Consider the following 22,756-nt stretch of genomic DNA (forward strand, 5'->3'; position numbering starts at 1 on the left):
CAGATCATTTCAAAAATCACTCAGTTAACTCACCTGTATGCACATACAAACAGAATATAGAAAACAATTTATGTTAATTTTAGTCAACTGCCCATAATGCACTAGACACGGCGATAACACTGGCGTGAGAAAATACAAATAACGAACTGCAAAAATTGTGAGGCTGGTGCAACTTTGGCTACTGGGACATCTGGTCAGCCCGTATTTCTCTAATCTATTGTAATGTTTCCATAAGTGATTAAAGAAAACACTTAATTCAGTTCCCAATAACTGCAGAATATATACTGTGCATATAATAAGTCAGGGAGAAACACTGAAATGGTTAGTCACTAACTGAAATGATCTCAGCAAAGCAATGTTTTAAATATATATATGAGAAAACGATGAAATACTTCTTTGTCCAATTGTGTGGGAAAAAAGCAATTCCCACCAAAGAAAGAACTTATATGCGTTGCAGAACAAAGTATAAATCGAAAATAATGATTACTGTCTTTACGAAATATACAGACTGTGCACAAAAGAATCCTCCTAAAACCTGTTAGCGGTTATAGTGATCACACAGAGCTAGTATTTTTTAAATATAATAATTCATATATTACAAGTTATTCATTTTTTTCCAACAGCTAACTTTTCTAAAAGCTCACAGAGTGCATCTCAATATCCAACGGCTGTTGCCATTGCTATTAATACAATTGCAAATATCAAATTCCAAAAATGCACGAACTTCTTTTTACTTGCACGAACTTCTACAAAAATGCACAAAACAAATGAAAAAAAGAAGAAAGTCAGGGTCTTGAAAGTAAAACGTGGAAAAACGAACCAGTGTTCAGAAGAGGCTGTCTACAATGCACTGAGCAGAATGAATCGGTGGGTCAGTGGGTCAGTGTTAGTCATGGGAGTGGTGTTTCGCAGTGGGCCACATCTATTTGACCCACGAACCGCTGATCCACTAAACAAATCTTCACCCACTGACCAACAATTTTTGATAGCAATCCTTCTACTGTTTCACCAAAACTTGCTCCAGGTTTTACATAACCAATTACCGACATATGTACACTTTGATTTTGCGCCTTTACCGCTATATTTTATGCCTAACTCTCGCCGACTTTGTAAACTTCACCATTTTTATGTTTTTACTTTTTTTCGGTGTTTCTTTCTTTCTTTAATATTATTATCCATTTTTCATTACTCCGCTTAGGTTTAAAGTTCTCTGTATTCCCTCTTTCTTTATGTCCACCACTGACATCACCAGTAAACTATTCCAACACTTTGAATCTGTTGTTTATATTTACCTTACGTGTATTTTTACTCACTGAATTCCATTTTACATTTTATGTGTTTCCTCTTCTTTGTACAAGTGTCCATTCACCCATCTTCCCTGTATTTATTGCTTCTATGCTGTCTTTAGATGTACCTTGAACTTGAGCATGTTTACGTATGCTTCGTTGTGATTCCGTGGAGCTTCATATTTGCTATAAATCGGATACCGGTAGAAACAAACTCTCGATATAACCACGGTGATCTGTTTTTAAAGAATCGTTGTATACACTTTTCCTTGTGTATGGCCTTACACAGTGTTGCTCAATTTGGATTGAGTTTGTGTTCTACTTACACTTTTCACTGTTAATTTATACAGTGAACCACTTTTTGTATGTTTTAGGTATGTCACTTCCTAGCTTATTATTTCAATAATCTTACACAGATTTGCAATTTCTTCATAAGTCGATTAAAATATTTCCAATATCGTCAGTTGTTTGGTCTACTTTTTCACCTCTCTCACAAGATTGTTTTTTCTTGTATTTATTTTGCTTGTGGACTTCCCGTTCGAAAATTACACTCATTACAATGCCTGAATTTTTTTGTAGTGCAGCCTCTAACTCCCTCCTATGTTGTTGCACAGTGGTATATTCGATTTCCCAAACACTGTCGAAATGAAGTATTTGGTCAATACTATGCATATCGAATCAATAACATCTCCTAAGCACTCCTTTCAACAAAGGCCGACAGTTTGCTGCGGTGGTGTTGTTTGTAAAAAAAAAAAAAAAATAAGTGCTGTATGTACTGTTTCCCTTCACAACCACTTTAAAACACTAACACATATAAACTCCAATAAAGCTCATTGCATAGGAAACGTTCACAAAGAAATGCCCCATGTAAACAATAGCAACTCCCCTTCCACTCTTTATTTAACATGCCATGTTTCCGTTTGTCGATACAGCCCTCGAAGTCTTCTTCTATGTTGGAATGGAAAATGATTACGTAATTGACGTTATTTTACAATAATATCAACCAGATAGAAATCACGTTATAAAATTTACATTTTAAGGCACGTTTTGTAGCCTCCCTGACTGTGGCGCTCCAAGCAGTTGCCCGGGTAGCCCGTCCCTTGTTCCGTCCCTCTATATTCATACTTTCATATACAGTGTAAACATTTTAGTGTAGGATGGTTTATGTCTAGAGATGATAACGGAAATATTACAGAGAAAATTTCCAGAGTTTTGTTTACATAATTGTCTCTGCAATAGTTTGTATTTGGTACGTGCATGAAGGCATGTCAGCGTAGGCAATAGAGATCAATGGAGTTTTGGTTTCATTGCCAACGCTCTCCCCCCACCTTGCTACCACATCGATGACTTAGTTCGAGAAACGTGCTTCCCTCGCAGCAAAGATTTCCTATTCAGTACATAGTATATCTATCTACCTATCTATCTATCTATCTATCTATCTATATAAATATATATATATATATATGTATATATATATATATACATATATATATATATATATATATATATATATATATATATATATATATATATATATATATATACAGGGCTATTGTTTGGTAATGTTTTTCAACACATTTCTTCTGTTGGAAAATTATGAGAACTTAAACGAATGTTTTTAGAATTACTCCACATAACTAGCGGCGCAACCAGCTATGAGTTCAGGGGCCCAGGACCCTCCCGAAACTAACCTGGAATATCTTATAGAGCTGCGTTGCAGACAAATTTTGGTGAAATCCTTCCCCCAGAAAATCATTATTGCTTGTCATTTGCCCAGTAACTTTAGAAATATGAAAACTCACACACACATGGGAAGGTTTTAGATTACTTGTCCCACAAGATAGCTTAGTAGCTAATAGGGTTTCTTTCTGTACCAAAGTTTAATATTTAATTCAAATAGTATTGCGGAACGAGTGTTAGTGAGTGGAGGCGAGTTATATCCACGCAGAGCACGTTTCTTTCTGTCTTTATTACAGCTCAGTGGAAAGGACTAGTAGCCGAGGACCTTGCCCGCATACACACAAATGCACCATTCGTGACTAGAGATGGTGACTTCGTGGTGACATGTCGTGTCTGTTTCTTCACGTATTGCACGACGACGATGACTCAAAGATTCTAGTCTTATGGCCTATAGAGCCCGTACACTGGGGGAGGGGAGTTGAGTTAACACATCCATAAAATCAAACGAGTAGAATTTGCTGAGGAAAATAATAATCGTAACACGGATATAGTAATATTTACAGACAAAATGGTATTTGCATCAGCGAGTCATGGTCCAAGAGTCGTTCTTAGATCTGTAGGAAAACGATATGGTTCGAAGTACATAATTTGCTCACATCGAACGTGCTAAGGGTGATTACGTGAGGATAATCTAATTAGAAGTATATGAATATTTTGTAATATGGGTGCTCTTAGTTGTAAGAAATGCATTTTAAGACTTTATTGTGGAAGTTCAATAAGTTAAAAAAGTCCGTTCAGAGTTCTCGTTTGGTTCAAGCATACTTTTAACAATTACCTAATGTTGAATTAGCTTACTAGGTTCCTATTAACTGACTTGATTTCGATGCAATATGTATAAGTAGAAAATACTAAAGCAATTCAAGAAAACTGCACTGATATCCGCCAAGGAGATCTGATGATTTAGGAGAGATATTTTTAAATTTCGTGGTTAGAAGTTATTGATATGTTGACAGCTTGGATAACTCTTTACCGAGGAGATTAAGAGCACTTATAGTAGTTAATGAGGATTTCATAAGATATTAATCTTGAATGAATCCTTGAACTATTTCGTAGCTAAACTTAAAAATACATTTTTAAACCAGCAGTTCCATCAATTCTCTTCTAACTAGACTTAATAATTGTGATTCCCAAAATATTTCTAGAAAAATATTACATTTATATATCGGAAGATGTTGACTGTTGCTCGTGGACAAGTGATGAGCCGTCTTACTTTCAGTACCTTGGTATCCGCTCGATTTTTCGGGAAAGATTTTTTTTGTATTTTAAACAACGAATAATATTTATTTTTAAATCATTCACTTTCTTATAATGTTTAAAATGAAATATTTAGGGTAAGGATATTTAAAATAATAATGAACTAAACACATCTAGCAATGTTGCCATTTAAAATGTCATTAACATTCATAACATCGAGAATTGTTGTCTTAATACGAGATTTTGAAATTGAGAACCAGAATCGGGTTCTGTTGAGAACACTTGGGTACCTGATTTCACATAAAGATGTAGGATAATTTCTCATATAGAATCGCTGCTTAAAGGATCGCTAAATTGAACATCAAATATTTTACTTGCTTGTTTTCTTACAATTAGTGACCCTTATTAACCCTGAATCTATTTGAGATGTGCTCACATTTCATTGTGGGAAATGAATGAAATTCAATGCATTACGGTGGTTAGAATGATACTTTAATCTGGTGGACTCATTTAGCCTTGTCGTGGGACGTTAAACTTCAATAACGGAACATACAAGATAACTGAATGTAGTTTTATGTGGGAATAGTAATACTTACTAATATCTGCTTTCAATTAGGTACAAGCTTAAAGCTTATAGAAGATAGAAGTTTTCTATGTTCCTCATATCTTTTTTCCAAGAGCCGGTAACATTAGTCAAACATATGTCGAATCTTTTTCGTAGTTTTTAAACTTAGGCCATAGTAATAATATAATAAATTTCCACATCCTTAAAATTTTCAAATTATATCAAATCGCGCAAAAAGTTATATTATTTGTATCTATAAATCTTAATTCTTAAGTTATCGGTGTTTTTTATATCATAATATACTTGGTATTCCAGTATATCGATTTATTCAGCTTATATTCTCTCTGGAACAGACCCAGTGTTGACTAATATGATTTACCAGTTACTTGGTAGTGTTATAAATTGCAGATTAGTATGGCCATCCTACAATGATTAGCTAACTTCTTAAGGTTAATGAATAATTCATATTGAAGTTTACTGAGATATAATCCTTTCAATCAGCTAATTTTCTTACGTTTCTAGCAGACTTTAAATGTATTATCATGATCTTAAAATTGATTATCTTTCAAAAATCAATTTTGGTCTCGTGGCCGGAACAGATTTTCTTGGAACTTTTATTTCACTACCGACTCTGAAACTGTACATTAACTGGTACTTACCGCTTCCAACCGTTTTGCTAGCATCGGGAAGTTTTATCACGCTTCCAAAGAGAGCAATTAACGCAATTGTAAGTCCATCAAAGATTAATACGGAAACCTGCAATGATAATGAAAATATTTCAATGTATATATACACGTAAATTTGATAGTTCGCTGAAATCAGTGAAATGTAAGTTGAAGATGTAATAAAAACGTAAATTTCATTAAAGCATAAAAATAGTACGTTTGGATCTATTGAATGGTTTTTATATATTGAAAACGCTAATCGTATTAAAATTCAAAAGTGAAGCGAAATAGGAGTAGCCTGAAATGTGATAATCTAAAGCCTGAAGAGTGAAATATGATATTGAACCTGCATTTAAGTATTTTTAAGTCCTGAAACCCAGTAACTATTAATTTTCAACGACGTTATTTGTTTGTATTTAGTGCGTGCCAAACAGTGGACTTCCGTATAGACGCACTACCAATGGCATGGGGTGTACAGAACCAAATGAGGGGATTGGTTCTGTATTGAATTGTACCAGGACTGAGTTTCTTGTAGTTATTTACTGTTAGGTGGGGTTGAATTTCTCCTGGCCAGGAAAAAAAATACCCCCACCCCATCGATTTGAAAATTCTCGTGGCTAGAGACTAATGAAATGCAAAATGATTTTTGTAATTATTTTGTGTTTTTAATAGAGATGCAAAAAAGCCGGCAAAATATGGGTTTTTGCACATAAAAAGCCGACTTTTTTTTTAAAAAAAACGAGAATTTGGGAAATTTTGGCTTTTTTCATTTTCATGATTTTTCTATTTGAATAGCTTTCTTATAGTATACTCTAAAGTTAAATAAGATTTCATGACCTAAATACTATATTTCGCTCTGGAATTTATCATCATGATGGATGGAGCACATGTTTTATGAATTAAAGTAAACATACATTACGTAGTATTTGAGGGCAATTATAAAGGATATTTAACATTATTTTAAATCGACATTTTTCTTCTCTACGTAACTCCTTTTTTAGTCATCCGTGTTTTGTTTCTTAGAGATTAGTAGGCGTACTCTAGCTTCTAGCACAAGTTAAACTTATGTTTTTCAATATATCCCTCAGAGCGTACGTTTGTTAGTATATCTCTCAGAGCGTACTTCCACATTTTTGTTATACTGTAGCTGTGCAATGATTTAGCAGTAACCTTCCGGATACAACCCTGAATACAGTTTTATAGAAATAATCAGTAGTAAATTCAGAAAAGTATTTTGGGAAGTGTTTCTCTGCTTAATGTTTGTTGTTTCTAAAATTTCCTAATTTTTATTTGGGAGGAGCTTGAAGTTTGAGTATAGGCATAATAATATTTCGTTTTGTTTGTATTCAGCAATAGTCTTCCGGATACAACCTTGAAAACCATTTCATACTGATAATCAGTGGCGGATTTAGAAAAAGTATTTTGGGAGGGTTTTTCCATATTAATGTTTAGTTTTTCTAAAAATACCTCATTTTTATTTAAGGAGAGCTTGAAGTTTCTGAGTAAAGGCATAACAAATATTTCGATTGTTTCAGAAATTCCTTAATTACGGGATACAGGCTTCTTTCTGTAAGACATCCCCACCCTACCCCCTTTTGCAAATCCGTCACTACTGGTAATTAGTAATAACAACGATTTAAAATCGATAAAGACAGTCGGCCAGGATTCACAGTACATTCACTATCTCTACATTCACAGATGAAATTCAGAAAAATCTTTTGCCAAAATGATCGAATTCGGGGTTGAATCCCGGACTTCCCGATAGAAGTGCAAAAACTAACCACTCACTCATGGTTGTTGTGCAGTTGTGCTTAATTTAAATATATTCTCTCTCTCTCCCTATGGCTTATGAAATCCGAAGGTTCAATGCCGCGTTCTCAAAAGCTCTCCACTTACTTCTATCCAAGTCAACTGGATCCAGTTTTTAATTTGTATTCCTATTTCTGCGAGATCCATCTTAATATTGTCCTCCCATCTGCCCCTAGCTTTTCCTAATGGACGTTTTCCCATTGGATTTCCAGTTAAAACTTTGAAAGCATTCCTACCTTCTTAAATTCTGGCTACATGACCTAACCACCTGAGCCTCCTAGACTTGATGTCCCTAACGATGTAAACCGTATAAATTATGTAGTTCTTCGTTATGAAGATTCCCTGATTCCCGTTCCTCTTGCGTCCGAATATTCGTCACAGGTTATTTTAAAATACTTTCAGTCTGCGTTCTTCTCTCATCGCAAACTACCATGTTTCACAATCATACAGAATAACAGGCATGATTATCGTTTTATATATTTTAAGCTTTAAATTCTTCGACAGAATTTGCGACGACAAAATATTTTGAACTGAATAAAAACACGAATTTCCTGATTTCAGTCGTCATTTAATTTCTTTGTGGATATGATTTTGGTCTGGTAATATTGATCCTAGATATTTGAAAGTGTCCACTTTGTCGATAGTATTATTTGATATTTTAACGCATACACAATTTGCCGTATTACGATCCCGGTGAACTTCCATGTATTTAGTTTTCCCTGCATTTACTTCTAAACCAATGTCGCTGCAAGCGTTTAGTAAGGCCTATGCATTTCTTTCTATTGTTCTCCTATCATCCCCTATTAAATTTACATCATCAGTATACACCATAGCCTGCTGAATACCACTCAGCTCTAGGGCCTGGCTGCTATCTTTAATTTTTCTTATAGCGTACTCCGGGACAATGCTGAATAATAATGACGAACATGCATCTCCTTGTTTCAGACCATTCTCGACGTGGAAGCTCATGGACAAGAATTTTTCTATTCGGACTTTACTTTGGGATTCATTTAAACACATTTTAATTAATCTAACTAGCTTTATCGGTATTCTGAATTCTGTAAGAATGTTGTACAATGTTTCCTTCCTATCCGAGTCTTAAGCCTTTTTAAAACCAATAAACAGCTGATATACTGGGTAATATATTCCCATTTCTTTTCGCGTATGTATCGAATAGTAAATATCTGGTCGATAGTTGATCGGTTTCCATAAATCCGCACTGATAATCTCCAATAATTTCATCTGCGTATGGAATCAATCTTGTTAATGTAATGTTAAGAGAAATGCCTCGCTAATTATTACAATAAGTTTCATTTTTCTTGTGAATTGAAACAGTGATTGATTATTTCCACTCTTCTTAAATGCATTCCATAGTTGTTTTTTTAACAAAAAATGAATTCCTGTCCTTAAAAAATCATAAACTTTCAGAGCTGGGTAAACCCTGATGGTGGTTATAAGCCTAGAAAACCACACAAACAGGGAAATGGTCTATTACGCATATGATCCATGAACAGAAAATTCGGTACTTGTCCGATTATAAACAAGCTTAAGGAACAGTCAGTGGATTATATTATTCGGAATTTTACCGAGTTTGCAGATCCGAAGCACCGAATAGGTGATAACAGGTTATTACGTATGTGATCAATGAATGAAAAATTTGTTCGAAATATCCATACAATGTATATGAAAGTTCAAACTTAAAAAGTTTCAGGAATGTGCAGAACCACCCGAAACCAAGCTCTTGATGTGCAGCCTTTAATATTATCATATAAATGTATTTTGAAGTAAAAATACTACATACAATTTTGCTAGTTATTTGTGTATCATTTTTTAAACAAAAGTACTTACTTTTCTGTATAAGAGGTTTAACAATTATTACATCTATTGGTTAATCCTTAGAAATTTATAATGTAAATATGTTAAAAATTTTTAAAAAATCTTTTCGAAATTCATGGTTTATTTTAGGTTTTATATTATTACTAGAGCAACCCAAAAGCATAAAAAGCATAAAAAGCATAAGAGCAATTTACTCATATTTTTGGTACCTTGGACTTGGTTTGGCTGTCTAAGGGCCCAGAAGAAACTAATTTTTAAAGCATAATTTTATAAAATAAAGCATAAAGCATAATTTTAAATATACAGCACAATTCTTGGAAAATTCTGTTAAATATTTTTTAAACCAATATTTGCAATGCAAAATCATTGAGAATACACTATAACAATGAAACAAAGAAAAGCTTACTTTTATTTGTGTAAACTTTCCGATGTAATCCTTTGAAGTGCAGAAAAGAAAAAGAAAAACTTTCCTTTAACAAATGAACAAACAATAGTTTTCTTCTATGTGTAACTGCGCAGTTATGTATGGTGATTCGAAATTACAAAAAGTGCACAAAAACTTCACACTATATTGTTGTGTACCTCTTGAATTTGAGCACTTTCTGTACTTTTGGTGGCGTCTTTTACTTTCCCTTTATGTATATATGCACCTCTACGAAGCACACAAGTGATTAATAATCTGACTCGAGTAAATCATAACTCTTTACAGTGCATTAAGTAGAAAGTTCATTAAATATGAAAGAAACTGGTTACATAAAACATTAATAAATATATCAAAATATTTAATACATAGTAAATATTATACATTATACACGATTAATACAAATCAATGATTGAAATTAACAATAAAGCATAATACAGCATAATCTGAAAAAATATAGCATAATTAAACAAAAACAAAATAAAGCATAATGTGGGTTGCTCTAATTATTATCTACATCAACCCCTAATTAAATGAGTTTTGTGCTGTAGAGAAGTGAAACAAAGACTGCTTTATCAATTTAAAGAAAAACTTTGAAAAAAGCCCAATATTTCCCAAGCAAAAAAAAACGAAGGAGACAAAACCGAGTTTTTTTCTCAAAAAGGTCCGTTTTTTCCGAGCCCTTGCATCTCTAGTTTTTAGATGGGGTTGTTTTTACCTGGTGAAGAAAATTAGACCACTATATGTACATTTTAAATTCGTATTCGGGAAATTTATGCCCCCGGGGGTGACGATTTTCTTGGCAAAATTAACACCCAAGTAGAGAGTTTCACAGGAAAAGTATGACACCGTGTTAACATGATTCCTGGGGTCATATTTTCTTCTGTATAATAGCACACCGGGGTGACAATTTCCTGGAATGTGATTTTCCTGCTACACCCGGCAATACAAGGTGAGTGGTGAGGCGCAGTGATCGCCGAAGACCACTATTAATTGTAAGGCATGGTGTTTCGTTGGGTTCACTAGTCGATGCGACTGAAGTCGGATTTTCGGGCTCTTGTCGAGAAAAAGAAGTTTAGGTGGAAACATCTTACATTTCGGTTGCCTCAGATTTACGAGAAGCTTTAACTATAGTAGCAGACGGAACAGAATTCTGTGGAGGTTTGTTTTCTTTTAAGCGACGCTTCGCATTCAGTAGCAGAGATTTCCTCAACAACCATTAGGTACGGGACATATTTCTCAAGGTGAAACGTTAGACAGTTCTCAAACCAAGCAGAATGCTCGCATATTCTTTTGACGCAAAAAGGCATGGTCGCTGCACAGTTTTCCACGCAATGATTATCCTCTCAATAATTTTTAACAAAAAGCAGCAGTCGCGTTACACGACATGCTGGAGTGCCTGAAGTGTTTACACTTGCACCAAATAGAGAATTGGGAATATAGGGACATAACGTAACTACATAATACATGTCTTCACGTAGTCCTTAAGTGTAGCTAAGGTAAAACTAGGATTTAGTGACATAATAGCAGTGAGGTCGAAAGACTTCTTGCGATTGATGAAAGCTTTTTGTGCACAATGTTGGAGAACCACCTCCGATTTTATCTCCTTGTCCGTGGCATTTAGGAGGTCCTAAGATGATGTCACCCCTAGATACGTTCAGTCAGTGGCGGCGATTCGACGTTAAAAGTGGGGGGGGCAAGACTTGACGGAAGGTTGTATAACTAATAGGATACTATCTTTTTTGGTTAAAATACCGTATATAGTATTTCATATTTTATTAAGTAAATTGACAAGACCAACGCAAGTAGGTACCAGCACTTTGTACCTTTAAACAGAGATTTGATTCCTTGCTTATGAACTTCTTAAAATTCAAAGCGGCTGATTAATATATTGAATCCCTGTAAGAAGTGAAAGTATGCTGGAATTGTTGTGTTCCAATAGGTTAATTTTTGGGTTATTTTCCGTGGCAATTAAAACGCAATTTCTGCAGCTTTCTTAACTCCACGGAAGGACAACCATCACGTACTCACGCAACGCCGAATATTATATGGCACCATTTTTTTTCTATGAACCACTAATACATACAAAAACTTTACATTTCCAAATAAAACCATATACATTAATGGGTTACTTCAAAAAAGCGGGGCAATTGCCCACCTTTGCCCCCCCCTAATCGCCGCCCATGCGTTCAGTAGAAGACGGTGTTCTGCCAACACATTAACTGATGCAATAGTGAATTTAACTTTGCAATTTAAATAGTTTTAGTGTTTTATTATCGTCGATCGTTTTCACCAAGAAAGTACAATTTCGTATCTGTTGATACCTTTAACCTGTACAGTGCAATAAAAATATATTTATTAATGACAAAATGAGACAAGCCCATAACAGCACTATGACTATTTTCTTTAGCATTGGCGCCATCAGCATTTTTTTATTAAATTTCAAAACATCGGCTACTGGGATCACGATACTTGTCTTTTCTACAGTATTCACAAGTTTATATCTCGTCTCGTTCACGTTTGGTTTGGGCTTTCCTCGAGAGGGTAAACATGGATCAATGTTTATATTTTGGTTCTGACACAAATTGGTATTACATCTTCATCTATACATATTAATATGTACGAACGTCGGACATTCATACCGGGGCTCATGCAATGAGAACTCACCCTACTTCCTTAGCTATCTCATAAGCATATTCTCACTGTAGAATCAACGTGGGGCCAACGAGGTGAAGGGAAATAGAGTGCAAGAAAACTATTCCAGTCGACAGAACCTAAGTATATAGAGTAGAAACAGAAAATAAAATACAACAAGATACAGTAGTAATTAATTTTATCTTAAATCGGTATTCTAAGTAGTCAATTATTCCACATCTTCTGGATTTATGCACCATTAAAAACGTTCATGACTAGTATAATACCGATAACCCAAATATGAAAGCAACCAAAATTTTGTAATGGTGAAAATAGTCCCCGAAGAAACATAGTATCAAAGATTCTGTAGAAACATTAACCGCTGTGCTACAACTTCAAATACGTGACTTAGAATTTTTAAAATAGATTTAAGATCCATATAAAAAAGATACAAGATAACTTTGGTCCCCGTTTATAGAATGACTTATATTTTTTGAAATTTGCAATCCTTGTGTATTTCCTTTGAATCTGAGAGAAATACTTTCAAAACGGATTTAGTAATTTTTGTACACTTATGCGATCTATAAAGTAAGGAAATAACAATAATGATCTAATCATAAAATGCGTTTGATATGTTTGCTTTCTTAAAAGATTTGTCTCATTATCTGTGCATTATTTCTCTTCTTGGTCATAGTCTCTGGTCATAGTTCTTCTTCATTTTCGCGTTGATGTTAAATGATTAAAAGATGAGGATGAAATGTTGAGCTTTTTTATACCTCTATAATAATAATAAGATATTTAAAGTGTTTCGTTTTTTGTAAAAATGATATTTGTTTTTCTCATTTTCTGAAGAAAGGCTTCCTTGCAAGGGGGATTATCAATGACACTATCATTAATAACGTTTGCTGTAAATTTTAATAAATCTTTTAAATGTAGGGGGCAAGACGAGTTAGTACTTACCTTATATCTGTTCTGATTTCTTCGAAGTTAATCTCTTTTATAGGTGCATAATCTGAAGGACAAAATATTCTACTACATTACTTTAAAAAGTATTCACAGAATCCATGTCTATTACACATAATAACAGCTATCTCATGAGATTACAAGTAGGTAATTTCACAATGAAAGTTCATTGCCGAATGAATCCATTAGGTTCATTTGGATAAAATGTAATGTTGCATGACTTTAAATTTGCATTTCGTTCAAATCCCAATGTCGTAGTAAAACTAAGTGAAACAACAATTATCAAATTTGTATCATTTTCTACGTCTCAGGAAACGAACATCATTTTCATTATTATATGAAATATGTATTATTGTAATTTATTGGCGGTGGATTGCAAAGTGACGTAACTCAGTTTTTTTTTCAAAAATGAGATTATTTCTGTAGAGGGTTGAAATCATAACCTGTTGAATGATATCTCATAGTTAAAAATGGGGCAAGAGATGGTAGCACAAAAACGTTGTAAATTTGAATTCACGATTATCCTGCTATGCAAAGTGCCGTATTTCAGACAACATTCGACAAGAACCACTTTATCAAGAGCCTAGAGTCATCCGCAAACTAAAGAAGACTGACGTAATTAATTGTTGCCATTCATGCCACCTATCCGTCACCACTACTTCTTTTTTTTAAAGGACAGTGACAAGCATGCAGATGAAGATGACATCTATTGACAGTAATGATTATGAATTATGTTCCAGTATGATTTCCTTAGTCATGTTTCTGTTTACATTGGTGTTTCCACTTGTTCCTATGACTTATTTTTACGTTCATTTACTGCTATGAATTACTTTTGTTCTGTCACAAAAGGGTTGGATCGCAAAGTGGTGTAAGTCAATATTACTTGCCATTTTAGATATTGAGATATTGATGTGTTTATTAGAGTAATTACAGGTAATTCCGAAAATTTATGAACGTATACCTTCAAAACGAGTCTTCAGAATTAAACGTCTAGTTATAAAGGAAAAAAATTGTAATCATTGTAGAACTCCATGCATTAATTTTAATATGTATCTTTATATCTAGAAAAGAGCGGCACCACTTTTCCTTCCAATCCCAAAATTAAGGTATATTCTATTTCACTGAAAATACAAGAAGTCTATGTATATGTTCTGACACTCTGCACTTTTCCGCAACTTCGTTCGTTCGCAAGTTTTCATAAGTTCGCAACTTAACTTAGCAACATAAAGGATTCATAACAAACATTAGTACTTTTTTCTGATTTTTCTCTATCGATTCTACCGAAAGTCTCAAAAATGACTCACGCCACTTTGCCACTCAAGGCCTCAAACGTCGTTATGATTTCCTCCTAAGCACTTAATCAAGTAGTTCTTTATTTGTGTTCTCTGTTTCTTAAATAGTTGGATTTCTATACCAAGGTATTTTACCTTTTTCACTTGAAAACGTGCGTACCCAATACTGTATATACCCTTTACCAAACTTAATTTCTTTTCTACTAATGTACCAATCTTTAACTTTCTTTCAATCCTTATTATGACACAGAAGTAATTTTAAAAAATATTTACATATAGAATATTAATGCTTGGATGACACAATTTATAACATGTCTTCAGAAGTTGTAAAACAGTCGAGGAATCACATATTTGATATTCTGTAAGGTATTTCCTCATTTTATCTTCGAGATTTATGTTCATACTTCGAAAATGATACCCGCACACTGGATATTTTGTTGTAACATATGTAATTTTGAAAGCGTCTGGATTATTGTGTTATTTTACTAATTTCCTTTATCAATTCCTAATATAATTGCATTCCTATCTTGGAAAATAATATGAATTACTTTTATCACATCAATCATATTGTTAGATTTTAGCGAAAGAGACTGATCAAATTTGATCATGACATCTTCATTGTTAGTATATAACTTCAAGCATAGTACAATTTAAGAGCTGACTAAAGTTAGTTATAATCACTTTCGGATTGGTCGTCAATATCGTTCACAAAAGGGCATACTGAAAGTTGTGGACAACATGTTTTCAAATCGTAATCTTTTGCTGTAAGTGAAACCAAGTGTATCATCTCAATGTACAGACCTTTCTTTCTTTCCAGACTTTGACGCTTTTTGTTTACTAGCACCTGACCACAGGCTGAATTTCAAAAATGGTGGGCAGCGATGTTTCGTTTCGACAGCGTGCTGTGACGAATTACTTGTTAAAGAGGACCAATCTGCTTCTGAAATTCACCGCAGACTGCAGCGTGCCTATGGATATGCGAGCATGAGTGCTAGTAGTGTTAGGAGGTAGATGAAAAATGTTAAGTATTTAAATATTTTATCGCACTGTTTTGTGTAACATATATATAGATCTTTTAGTAACATTTGTTAAAAGGTAACGATTATTCACTCCATACCTTTCTATAATTTCTCAGCTGTAGAAAAGTAAGTAGGATGTGAAAGACTGCAGTAACTTTAACTGCTTATTCATGATATGTACATTGGTCACAGTGACATATTTTGCATATATGTTCATTTTACTTTGAACATTTGAGATATTTTATATTGCTTACTCCTCTTCTTCCAACAAAATAGAATGCACACTATGTTTTGTACGAAAGATGATGAGGATAATTTCTTATTCTTCTGCAAAATACATATAGAAAACTTTTGGATCAAGAATAACGTCATGAGTTGGGATATTACAATATAAATTATTAGATTGCATTTCACATCTGATTACATTTGTTTGAATCCTCGCTTGAGCCACATCACAAATTAAGTTACTAATGTGAGATTCTTCTAGTTTATAATATTTGATGTAAACATTTTCTCTGTTATAACACTTGAGTTACCATCCTGTTTCCATCGATTTACTAATTATCCTTCTCTTTTAGTATTAGGTTCTGATTAAAAAAAACTATAATTTATACTTTAATTTTACACACTTGAAATATTTCAGGACTTACTGAGGTAAAGAAAAGTGATTAAGGTTCTAGTTGTTTTCTCCTTAAATAAACACCTTAACGTAACTATTACTTCTGGAAAAGTGTTTCTACTTTCATAGAATATATTTAATGCTAAATTCTAACAATCACTTAGGGACAAATCTAATGACAACATTGGTATTATTCATAAACACGGGACCAATGATGTACGTGACCCTAAAATCTACCTTTATTAAAACCGCCCTTTATTTACTTCAGTTTTCCGTGAAAAATGTTGTCACTGATTCTTTAGCATTTTACATTACTACAAAGAAAAGCAGCGCTAAAAATGAATGATTTTTTACCAAAATAACTCTGATATGTAGATGAGAGATCACTGAAAGTGAGTTTTGTATGTTTGTGGGAGTGCGATATGCTACAAAGCATGGTCAATGCACAAAGCTACACCGTATTCTGTAAACATGCATCTTAAACCATATTTTATTCCTTCCCACCTCACTTACGAGGAAGGTCCATAAACCGTGAGAGTTGAATGTTGATGAAAATTTGTGACAAGATTCAGTTCGAGTTGCTAAGTAATGTAGTAATAGTCACTCGATGTGCAAATGTGGCGTTGAGCTGCTACACAAACGCCATCTTGAAATACAGTAGGCAATGTCCAAGAATACCCTTTTGACACAAAAATGAAAAAGCTTTTGATATATCTGACTTGAGTATTGTAAACCAGGGCAAAGCATCTATATGTGGGAATGCTTCCAGTGCATGATCGCCATTTTGAAAGGCGCCATATTGAACCGCGGTCAAATATGATAAATACAAAGGGGGTCATGTGGGGTATCAAATAGCACTGGAATTTACTCCTGAATTTATTTCCGTAACCAAACTTTACATATCTGTTTTCACTTCAGAGTTAAGAGCTCTCTCGCTCACAGGAACATATAAAACTGTGCAATTATAATTTGTGTTATGAAATGCAGTCGTGGGAGCACTTGCAGAGTTTTAACTAATGCAGTAGTTAATGCAGTGAAATAGCCACTATACTAAACAGATCTTGAGACTAATGACAGAAATCGTTAATTAAATTAAAATTCCTGTAGTGAAAAATGGAATAGTAGCATGCTACAAGTTATACGTATTTCAAAGTGCGATGGAATAGGCTGCTCGTAGATGAAACACATGCCTAATAGTACTGACGAGCAGAGAATACCAAAGGGATTGTTTCGATATATATTAGAAAAATAATATAAACTGGTGAATATTACTTGAATGACCAAAATGGTTCGGATTCCACTATAATCAGTAGGTCCGCGTCTCCTTTAGCGTAGCAGACATAAGTGTGAAACGTTGGACTGAATCAAACCAAAATCTATTTTAGGTAATTTTACGTGGTCCGTTATAGTGTGTTAAGTTTTCTTCTCCAATCTTAAAACCTTAGGCAAAGACCATCATTGTTGCAGAATATTACGTTCTTTACCAATACTCATACTTGACAACCTATAATTTACCGTGTATATTACGAAGTTTGCCAGTTTGTCTAAATACAATCGATTTTTTGCTGACGCATTGAACAATGAAGTGGATTTAAATTATCAGTTCACAGCCCATTCTTAGAAGAAGATACACCTCGAAACTCAGAATTCAGTTCTCTTGTGTCTGTTATGCTATTAGTGATAGGGGAATGCATTCACACCTGCTAAGAATAGATGGCAATAAAGATTATTACAAGAGTGAATACCAAGTTGCAATCCATAAAACAAGCCTGTTTCTTGCTTTTTCCTTCAATATTAAATAATTAAATATCTGGATCTTTCCAGTGTTAAATTCAACGATGAAACACTTGCTTATAATAAGGGCAAGACTAGTTTTCATATCAAAACTGTGATAAATAACTAATTGTAGCAGGTGTTCACTTGTTCGGTGTACAAGTTATATTGCAGAATTTTCATAATCCAAATGCATTCTGTTGTGTATCATCAATTTTGTGCGCCAGTCCTCAAGGACGTGCTTGCATATGCATGGCAGAAATGTGAGTACGTCACAGGAGCAATAGTTGGTTCATTTACAAATGTTCTGCAGCAGTGCCGGATTTACGTATGAGCTAAACAAGCTATAGCTTAGGGCCCAATACTCATGGTGGCCCAAAAAAGTCATGGAAAAATTTATATGTACATTTTCAAAATATAAGAAAAACAATAAATAAAGTAACATGTACATATAGCAACAGTGCTTCGTTTGTGTAGGCCCCTATGATGTAAGTAATGGGGCCCCTTCTGCTAAAATATCACTGGTTTCTTCATTTCTGTATATAGGGTCCTACGTTCATTTGGACACATAAAGGGTCCCACTATCTTCAGTAGCTTATGGCCGCACTGAACCTAAATCCAGCTCTGTTCTGGAGACTAGTATAAAATAGTGTGTGTGGTCATGAAGATTGTGACGAAAAAGCATTTGTTAAGTGTTTGTAGTGCTCCACGATACTGTGTGCTAATCACTTCGTTTTGGATCTCCATCATCAGAACTGAAGAGCAAAAGGTTAGTAGGTTAATATTTGCTTATGTGCATCAGTTTATATTATTTTTCTATTAATTTTCTAATAACTTCAAGATATATTCTTGTAAACTCATATGTGCCGTTGCACCTAACTTATATTACAGCATTTAAATGCCATGCATAATCGCAACACACATAGACTCATATATATATATATATATATATATATATATATAGCACACTTTGAAATATGTATAATTTGACGACCCGCTCGGGAAAGTAACACTCCCGGAAGTACGTTTTTCCGCGCGCTACTCTAGACAGCTGTTTTACGCGCTATCCTAGCCACTTGTTTTAAGTTTGTCACAAAATTTATATCATGAATTACAAGGGGAACAAAACGACCCTATATCGTGGAGTACAAGGACATAAGTACTACAGCTACTTATCTGCATAAAAATAAATAAATCACTTTTTTAAGTATTATTTTCATATTATTTTAATTTAATAAGTGTTATAAAAATGTAAAAAAAGTAAAAAAAACTTCTCGGGCGGGGTTTGAACTCACGCCAAAAGAGGATTTTATTACTAGCATATAGCCCTAGCCCACACGGCTACTGAGGCTGACCACAGTACGCGTTTGTTTTCTGCTATTTGAATGCAACGTGGCAAGAAGTGGATAACGCCAACCAATCGGAAATGTGTTTCTCGTTTCTACTTCCGGGAGCATTACTCTCCCGAGCTAGTCCTATAATTTGTTACAGTGCTGCTATTCCATTTTTCACCACAGGAATTTCAAGTTAATTAACAATTTCTCTCACTAGTCTCAAGATCTGATTGGTATAGTGGCTATTGTATATCAAGTGACTACTACTGCATTAGCTAAAATCCTGCAAGTGCTCGCACGACTGCATTTCATAATACAAATTTTAATTGCACAGTTTTTATATGTTCCTTTGAGCGAGAGAGCTCTTAACTCTGAAGTGAAAACAGATATGTAAAGTTTGGTTACGGAAATGGATTCAGGAGTAAATTCCAGTGCTATTTGATACCCCACATGACCCCCTTTCCGTTTATCATATTTGACCGCGATTCAATATGGCGCATTTCAAAATGGCGATCATGCACTGGAAGTACTCCCACATGTAGATGCTCTACCTTGGTTTACAATACTCAAGTCAAATCTATCAAAAAGTTTTTCATTTTTGTGTCAATAGGGTATTCTTGGATATTGCCTACTGTATTTGAAGATGGCGTCTGTGTAGCAGCTGAACGAAGCATTTGCGCATCATTTGCGAAGCATTTGACTTTGCTACGAACAGATCAAAAATAATTATTGGTATGGTATATTTGAAGACTTTAAATTGATTATAGATAAGAGTACAGGATACTTTAATGCTACTAAATTATGGCATAGTGGTGGTAAAATATTTAATAACTAGTTAAAGAATAAGAAATGAAAACAATTACTAGCTAACTCTAAAAGTAGGAGGATAAATTCAACATATTATAAAGAACCAAAAGGCACAAACGAGAAAGACCTATTACTTTCTGTGGCGTATAAATATAAGAAAATATTTCTCGCTATTGCTTTATGGATGTCTCAAATATTTCATGATAAGTGTTGTGATATTATTGAAGACTATTTCGCTCAAGATTTTAAGCAATATAAAAACAACATCAAACTACTCCAAACATAAATGAAGGAAATAGATAGAAAAAAGGAAGACTTTTTTATTAAGAAAAAAGAGTTAAAAGCTAAGAATATATATCTTAAAACAATAAAAGCAACAGAAGATTCTGGAAAGAGACATAAGTTATTCATTATCAAAAGAACGTTACTTAAGAACAAATTGAAAGGATAATTCTTTACTATAACGAAGAGAAGGTAATCCATGGTTTAAAGGCAAAGATGTCGCAATTATGCTTGGATGCACAGATGCTGATTATGCAGTTAGTACATACATAAATGAAGAAGATTAAATTAAAAGAGGTTAAATCATACCTGGGGAAATCACTGCCATCACACATAATGAGAGAGAAAATCATTTAATATGTGTAGGCAGCATCTTAGAAAAATGAAATTATATAACAAAGAATTTCCATGTAATGAAGAAGAGAAATGTTACGGAAATGAAATGCAAAACTTTTTTATATATATAATAAAGGTGATGAAGTTTGTGATCAGCTTAATATATACTTAATGCTTCGTTTGAGACCTATTTTCTACAATATTTTTGATCATTTAGATTTTAAAGACAATATCAGTTTTAGTATGTCCTTAGGTATGTTAGATCATTTGTTCAAGAAACCAATTGTAGAAAATAATAAAGACCTAGAGTCTTTTATATTAGAGTATAATGCTATGATTCTTTCTCCTTATATGCTATAAACTTTAACTGAAGAGCAGTGGGATACAATTTGTACAGGTAATTTGTCTGGAGATTCAATGAGAAGATACGATAATAAAATTAACTTTAACCTAATACCAAAATATCAAAGGCTTTCAGATAATTTTATAAGAGTTTATAACGATAGATTTGACTTTTATGCTTTATCATATTTTGAAGAGTTATCAGTAGCTATATGAGGAAATATGCTGATAAAAAAGATTGTGTAATAATAGAATACTTTGATAACAGAATTAAAAAATTATCTGAATCATTCACTATAGAATTTATAGACAAAGCTCCTTGGGAAGTGTAAATTGTAAACATTAACTTTATGAACTAACAATCGTTAAATATGTAACATACAGAAAATCATCATACATACAATTACCTAAACGTATTCAAAACAAAAATTCAGTAATTAATGTAAAGAATGAAGCTAAAAAATGCTTTTAATACTCATTATACAGAGTTTTATATAGAGCTAAGTCATACCCTGAACAAGTACCAGAAAATAATGAATTACTGTCAAACTTAGAATCTAAACTAACATATATAACCATTTTCTTGTAAAACTAAGCGATATTTCAAAAGTCAAAAAATACTTAATATTTCTATAAATGTTTATGCGTATGATAAAGACTATTTAATCTATGTATTACATCACACAGATAACAAAAAAGAAAAATAAGTAAATTTATTATCTGTAAAAAACTTGTTGATGAGACAGTTAAAATACATTATTGTTGGATTAAAAACTTGGGTAGATTAGTTATTTCTAAGATAACAAAAAAGAGAACTTGAAAATATATATGTGATCGCAAATTATACTTTATAATTTTATTATACTTTAACTCACTAATTTGATTAGATAAACACGAACAACACTGTTTATCAAATAATGCAGTAAAAATAATAATGCCTAAAGGAAGGCACATATTTAATATTAAATAACTATCAATATGAAATGAGAATGCCATTTGTAATCTACGCCGATTTTGAATGCTTAAGGTTGTGGGATGTGAAGAATGTTACCCAGAAAATAAACAATACACAAAAATATCAACAACACAAACCTTCTTGACTTTTTATTACATTGTAATAACTGATGGAACTAAAACTGAATCTATTCTGTTTAGAGGTAAAAATGCAGCTAAAAAGTTCATAAACAAATCGCAGAAAGAAACTGAAATGTTATCAAACATTTATAAGCAAAATAATGAGTTGCCCTTAACAAAGAAACAGACAAGAGAGTATAATAATTCCGAACTTTGTTATTACTGCAAATAAAAATACACTGAAAAGAATTATAAAGTTAAACATCATGATCATATAAGAGGAGAGTTTATGGCTCTTTTATGTACTAATTGCAATTTAAAAGTTAAAGTTCCAAAGTTTGTTCCAGTCGTTATATATAACAGGATACGACTTGCATTTATTCATTGAAGTGCTTAGATTCAATAAAGAAACAATTGATTTAAAACCTAGTAACGAAGAACCCTACATTCCATTCAGTGAAACGTTTGGAAGTATCGAATTAAAATTCATAGATTCGCTTAGACTTATGGCATGTAGTTTAGGCAAATTATCATCAAACCAAACGAGAGAGCAAATGACTCACACAGAACTCCTGACGAAAAGGAATTCAAACTTGTAACAAGAAAAAGTGTTTACCCATATAATTATGTTAATGATTGGAATAGGTTTAGACAAAAAAATTCCCGCGAAAGAATCATTCTTCAATAAGCTTATTAATACACATATAAGTGAGGAAGATTATGAATATGCAAAGATAATATGGAAACGTTTGACATTAAGGATCT

General features: G+C 33.3%; 1 protein-coding gene across 2 annotated transcripts in view; it reads right to left on the reverse strand.

Moving 5' to 3' along the window:
* The window catches only part of LOC145681633 (uncharacterized), a 374,326-nt gene that overhangs the window by 182,276 nt on the left and 169,294 nt on the right, over positions 1-22,756 (reverse strand). For both annotated transcript variants that reach the window (XM_081753249.1, XM_081753250.1), the window contains exon 3: positions 5,445-5,541. In XM_081753249.1, coding sequence (XP_081609375.1) covers positions 5,445-5,541 — 97 coding nt within the window. The remainder of the gene's footprint in view (positions 1-5,444; positions 5,542-22,756) is intronic.

The sequence above is a fragment of the Thermobia domestica genome, chromosome 3 (assembly GCF_964235325.1).
Source record: "Thermobia domestica chromosome 3, izTheDome1.hap1.1, whole genome shotgun sequence".
Lineage (NCBI taxonomy): Eukaryota > Metazoa > Arthropoda > Insecta > Zygentoma > Lepismatidae > Thermobia > Thermobia domestica.